We start from the raw sequence: 7,006 nt of genomic DNA on the forward strand, positions 1-7,006 counted from the left end.
CTTTTTTCAGAAATATTTAATTGGTTTCACGCAATCTCATTTTACCACAAAACCAAACCCGATCTATTACTACAGTGATGGTGCTGCCTCTTAGTACAAAAATACTCAATTTTCCCAACCACTGTTACCATGAATCAGACTTTGGGATGAAAGCAGACTGGTATTTTTTTGCCACATCTCATGGCAAAAGCGCATCTGATGGCATGCAAGGGACTGTTAGAAGACTTACAACTAGAGCAAGTCTTCAATTGACTACAACGACCAGATCATGACTTCACGACAGTTGTATGACTGGGCAAATGAACACATTGAGTCGAGATACATTTCCATTACAGTACAACTGAACAGCATAAAGGAAAATAAGAGGCTTTGAAGAGGAGTACAATGACAGCAAGAACTATACCAGGTACTCAGAAACTCCACTCTTTTGTTCCACTGAACAAGGATCAGGTGCAACTGAGGGTGTTTTCATTTTCTAACAACTCAACAGTAGCAAACACAACAAATATTGAGGATGATCTTGAATTCACAGAAATTGTTGGGGTCTTTATCTGCAGATATGATAGACACTGATGACTGGGCTGTGTTCCAGACTCAAATGAGAAAAATCAAACAGTGAAGATGAAGTTCTTACGTCCACATGGACCTTCACCTTCCTTCCACTACCCAGACTTTGAGAATGTTCTTAATGTACATAGGAGTGATGTTTTTTAAAAAGTAGATCCCAAAGTAAATCCAACAGGAAGAGTTTGTAATCTCTCAAAGCAAGAAGTGTACACTGTGTAATTTTTCTGTAAATATCTTTGGAAGCTATACAGTTTGCAGTTATGTGGTGAATACGTACAAGGTCATTATTTTACTTCACCATGATCACAATGCAATCCCGTTATGAAATGTTTACCATATGTACAACACATTGGGAAGCAAAAAATATTTCTGGTAATTGTGAGCCTGAACATCCTCAACTTAAATATCTCTTATATTGGAATATGATGGGACAATTGAACTAGTACAGAACAAAAAAACATATATTAGTCGTCGGAAAGGATAGGTCACTATTTCTATGAAGTTTTCTTTCAATTGTTTTGTTCCAATCCAGTACCGATAGGAGAACCTAACAAAATTGTTGAAATCGACAAAGCTATATTAGGAAATGTTGAAAGTATAATAGAGGAAGAATTATTAATGGTACTGGGGTTTTCGATTGCATTGAGCAAGAAAAAAAAGCAGTATTATTGGTTCCTGTTGCAACACGTGGACACGCCACCTTTTTGCCTAACATACAATAGTACAGTCTTACCAATAAAATAATTGTTAGCGATTGCTGGAAGACATAAAATTGTTTGTAACACAAGGGCTACCAACATTTAGCAGTGAACCATAAATGTAATTTCATACATCCAGACATGGGAGCTCATACAGACAATCGAGTGTACATGGCGAGAAGTGAGTTCAAATGTTCCTTGGTAAGGAAATTGTAAGCATCACTTGCACGGGCATCTCGCAGAGTTCTTTTTCAAAAGAAAATACAAGGACTACAAGACCCAAGTTCATCATTTATGGTCTAGTGTTGCTTCACTGTATCCTGACTATATGATGGAGTTGCCCATAACAGCTGATAACAACACTACTGCCATTAAAGATTCTGAGGAAGAATACTAAGGTAATGTCACTCTTCTGACTTTTGAAACTTGTATTTTTATTAACTATATAACATATTTTTCAACATACTTCAACTTGAAAAAGATTAAGGTTGAGGATGCTCAGGCTCACAATTACCATATTTTTTCAAATTTAAAAAAAAATATACTTTTGGATATATTCGAGGTCAAACAAATTTGTTGGCTACCTTGACCTATTAATGTCACATCTTGCCTAGTGATATATCAAATGAAAGCCCATTCCAAGGGCTTTAAAATGACCTCTCTGGGTCTTATAGGAGCTGAGAAAAGTTTTTTGTAATTACTTGAACCGTGCTTTTTGCAATTTGTTCACTTTTTTATGGGGGCCCACACAAAAAACTGAGTGACTGAAAAATCAGTTGAAACTGGTGAAGGTCAAGTTGTGAGGGTTGTTGATTTGATATGGAATGATCCAATTACCAAATAGAATACTTAAAAAATTAAATGAAGTTTAGTTTTTACAAACTGGCAATTGAGTCCACTATTACCCTGTTGTACAAAAGCTGCTACATTTCTCTTAAACATTTCCAGAATTCTACAATAACTAAATGCTACTGAAACATAACCGTACTTATATTTCTGGAACGTTCTAGATGTAATAAAACAATTTATATTTATTAGAGTATATTTTAAATGTTTGAATAAATACTTTTGTAAATTTTGTTTTCTCCAGCTTATGTTATATAAGCTATTAAGTGCTAGTCAGAAAAAGTAGATAAAGAGTGAACCCCCTTCAAAATGCTTATATAATACTTGAATGATCCCTAAATACATACATTGCATTCCTCAAAATAGCCCTTAAATTTCTTTAATTGATAACCTTGAAAATTGAAGCACTTCATTTCAGTTTATTTTACACCAATGATTGGCACAGGAAGTATTTTATTTGTTTCTGCCAAAGCATGATTCAATTATAATTTTTTTATTATTTACAAATGATTGTTTTTGTAACTCATATTTTTCTCTTGCTTGACCATTTATTCTATCTGTACACTCTACGAATAATTGCCTACTACCTTTTGGTTTATTATTTGGCAAATTCATAAAATCAATAAGAATATTTTCCAAATTCTTACACAATTCAAGTAATACTGAGATTTAATTAATTTTTTGCTGCTGCACAGTAAATAAAATAATTTACTGTACTTAAAGCTTAAACAATTTTTAATCTTTTTTAACATCTCAAACAGATATATTTTTTTAAATTAATTTTATTTATAGAGGTTGCCAATATTCTTACTACACTAGTCAGTACTTCCTCTATTAAATCAAATAAGGCAGTTTTATAAACTTTTTGGAGACTGAAGTCATTAATATCATAATAGTGCCAGCAGAAAAACCAATAATAACAGAGCAGAAAAATTAATACCAAAAGATCTTTTAAATGAAAAACTTCCATATAATTTACATTAGTCACTACAAGAAACTGATTCACTAAAAGATGGATCAAAATAACCTTGAAAAAATTACACATCAACTTAGAAAATCACTTATAAAAAATTGACAGTCTAATTTAAGATATTTTTTATAAATTGAATGCTTCACAGAAAGAAATAAGTTCCCAACTTCATAAATCAACAATGCCAATATCAGTGCCATGTAAAGCTGAAAATATTTTGAAGAGCACAACTTCCACTTTTTAATTTTTATTAACCATGTGGTTACAAATAATTACACTGCAAAGGGGTATCAAAACATAATTTCTACAATTTAATAAACAAAAACGTACACAACTATTATAGCAGTGATAAATGTTAACTTTATGTTTTAAAAGAAATAAACTGGACTAAGTAACATCAAGTTATGAAGTTAACTAATCGTTAATAAAATGTTAAAATCGTCATCATTGTATAATACTACAGCCCAAATCAACTGAGGTAATTAAATTCGTTAAACAGCCTTGATTTTTAACAAATTTTAATTAAATTTCGAGTCGAAATATAATTAAAATATCTAACTCAACGAGTGTAGTACACTGATGAAAATGACGAAATTACTTTTTTTATGTCACTTTCTCCACTTATTTAATCAAGTAATACGAAACTATGCTACAAATTCATATGAATAACAAATACTTTCATACATATATATATATTTTTGTAAATTACATACGCGCAAAGTAAAATAAAATAACCCTTACAATCTAACGCCCTTGACGAAACAAACATAGGTCATTTAAACAACATAAATTTTGTAGAATACAAAAAGTAACTTACATTCTTTTGTTATGAGGAACACTGTTAACTTGTCTGGTAAATCTATTAATTAAACTCCTTGCAGCATTCGGTCTTATTCCTTTTTCGATCGTAAATTTTAACGTTCGATTACACCAAAACCCGATGCCTGACATCCTCAGGATTTAATGAAAGGTTAGGGCCGCACAACAACCAACAGCAATCAGTAGGTCAACATGTGGCACAATTATCGTTCAAAGTCGTTGAAAGTAAATAAAATTTTGAATGAAAATTTCTATCTATTTTTGAAATATTGCAATGATACATTAGCCTATTATTTATAATTCAAATTTACTTACAAAAATTAAGGAAACAAAATAACAAATTTATTCTTTATTTTTCCCACGCAAATAGAATTGTTGTCTAACATGAATAGAGCTATTTTCAAAATTTAAGGTGATTTTACATTTGCATACGTATCAGAATTTAGATGAGATATAATTCATATAAATAAATCGCGAACAAGATTTCATATAATTTAGCTTTTTAATTATTATTATTATTTTTACTATAATTGTTATTACTGAGCTTTGTAATTACCTTATATGTTTATTAGAGCAAAAAATTGGATACACAACTTGTATGAGATGACAGTGTGTTATTTTTAGTACAGCTAATTAAAAGCTAATGTGTAGATTTTCCGATTTATGCAAGGTGATGGTTACTTTCAAGTATGTATAGTGTAATAATATTTAATTTTGAATATAATCCATTGATATAAATTAAATATTTACAAATTAATCTGTTTTAATTTTTAACACCCTTCTTCACATGACATAAAAATAATATCACAAAGTAAAGAAGAATTTATGAGTACATAAGTATTATTTGTGTATTAAAATCATAAAAAAAAGTATTTTTTTTTTACAAATTGTCGCTGAACTCATTTCAGTACAACGTAAATCAATATTGATTTCTATATAATTGTAAATGTAATTAGTATTTTTTCTTGAGATTTTAACATGTATATGGATCACTATGCTCAAACAATTCCTTTATGATTATACTTGCATCTTCTACAGAGCTGTTATTTTTATTCCAATGTAAATTCATCTTTAAGTTGTGAAAATTTTGTAGGATAGGATTGATTTCTAATCACTACAACAAATATCTAACATACATTATCACTTTTTAACAGACTTTCATAAAAAGAGAGAGGTTTTAAAAATTGAAATCTTTTTAAAAATCAAAGCCAATACACATTACAACAGAGGAAATCATAAAAACTTTACCTTTGAGTTAGCTCTTGCTTTATGATAAACATTTTTCACAACTTTCCCTATTTTAAATGAATAATGTAAAGTAGTAAAAAATTTTACCAATGTTTACCATTGCAATGTGTATAAAACAGTATGTCTTGTATACCAGTATTCAGTTTTTCAGTTTAACCTATGTGTTTGTGTTATGTGTGTTCATGCTTCACTCTTTACCAAATGAACCAGTTTTGATGGTTATTTTTACTGGCTTTTTGAAGAAAAGTACATTATTACTTTTGATTGCAAGGTGGGATTAGGGGATTAAATTAAATTTTTGTATGTTTTGAAGTATGAGAAGTATGAAAATACCATTCACTTAAAATGTAATTCTTTTATACATATATATATATATGTATAAAATTTCTCGAAAATCTTTAAATCTACTAGATCAATTTCATTAAAATTTAGATATACTGTGGTAGTCTATCTGAAGTTGTGCATGTGAAAATTTGATGAAGATTGGTTGAGATGTTCTTCAGTTATGCCCAATTTAAGGTCAACAAGAGACAAAATAACCCCAGTTTGAGGTTATATTAACTTTGTATTGGTGTACCTTTCATATGCGCTTATGCAGTGAGTTACAGTAGTGATTGAGTTTAAACTTTATGCGTATGTGTCGTCTACTACGGAAATATCCATTTTGACCATCTCTGAATCCATTTTAACTAGTTTTGATGTGATGTCTGTACAAATATATGAATGTATGTATGTACATATGAGGTCTGTAAATAAAGTAATGACACTAGTTTTTCAATGGCAGTCAGAGTGGCAACACTGTAAAGTTACTAGTAAACATATGGTTACATGAACATCTGATTTATATTAGATATTAATATTTTTAGTCTGTTGTTGCCATTTGAGAAGTAAACAAACTAGTAAAACGAGTTTTTGTTGTGCATTACAAAAATGAATGATAGTAATTATGAGCATCATTGACCAATCAAGTTTTGTGTTAAGCTTGGTGAGAATGCTACTGAAACTTTTTCAAAATTGAAAAGGACGTATGGAGATGACACTCTATCACGAACCCAGGTTTTTAGGTGGTTTAAACCATTTTCAGATGGCCAGGAAGCAGTTGTGGATGATCCATGTTCTGGAAGACTGTTAACATGAAAAAGTCACACAATGTTGAGTGAATCAGGGACTTGATACAGTACGACTGGTGATTAACTGTCAAAACTGAATGCAGAACAATTGAATTTGAACCATACCACAGTCAATCAAATTTAAAAAAAAACAAATTGGACATGTCAAAAGTGTGCAAAATTGGTCCCAGAAAACCAAAATGTTGAACAGAAAAACAACAGGGTGGAAGTGTGCTCTGATCCAGGGCATATTGAACCTAATCCTGATTTTCTAAAATATGTTATTACTGGTGATGAATCTTGGATATTTGAGTACGATCCAGAAACAAGACACCAGAGCAAGGAGTGGCATACTTCAAACACACCACGTCCCAAAAAAACAAAAATGAGCAAATCAAAAATCAAAACAATGGTAACTTGTTTCTTTGATAGTAATAACATTGTCCATAAGAAGTTTTTGCCTACAGGACAGACTGTAAATCAATATGTTTACCGAAAAATTCTTGAAAGACGGTGGAAAAGAGTTGCCCATGTGAGACCAGCCATCAAAGACAACTGGATGCTGCATCATGACAATGCACCTAGTCACACTGCACTCTCAATTAATGAAGTTTTGGCAAAGAAAAACATTCCTGTAATACCTCAACCACCTTATTCACCTGTCTTGAGTTCCTACGAATTTTTCCTGTTCCTAACTTTAAAAAAAACACCTCAAAGGGCACCATTTTGGAACAGTAGAAAACATTAAA

At 30.9% G+C, this 7,006-nt stretch overlaps 1 protein-coding gene across 1 annotated transcript in view; it reads right to left on the reverse strand.

Annotated features, from left to right (window-relative positions):
* The window catches only part of muc (dihydrolipoamide S-acetyltransferase muc), a 43,533-nt gene extending 39,453 nt beyond the window's left edge, over positions 1-4,080 (reverse strand). Inside the window, exon 1 of the mRNA XM_075354958.1 lies at positions 3,899-4,080. Within this exon, the coding sequence (XP_075211073.1) occupies positions 3,899-4,032 (134 nt within the window). The 5' untranslated portion in view covers positions 4,033-4,080. The remainder of the gene's footprint in view (positions 1-3,898) is intronic.
* Between the last annotated feature and the right edge of the window lie 2,926 nt (positions 4,081-7,006).

This window comes from Lycorma delicatula, chromosome 1 (genome assembly GCF_047948215.1).
Source record: "Lycorma delicatula isolate Av1 chromosome 1, ASM4794821v1, whole genome shotgun sequence".
Lineage (NCBI taxonomy): Eukaryota > Metazoa > Arthropoda > Insecta > Hemiptera > Fulgoridae > Lycorma > Lycorma delicatula.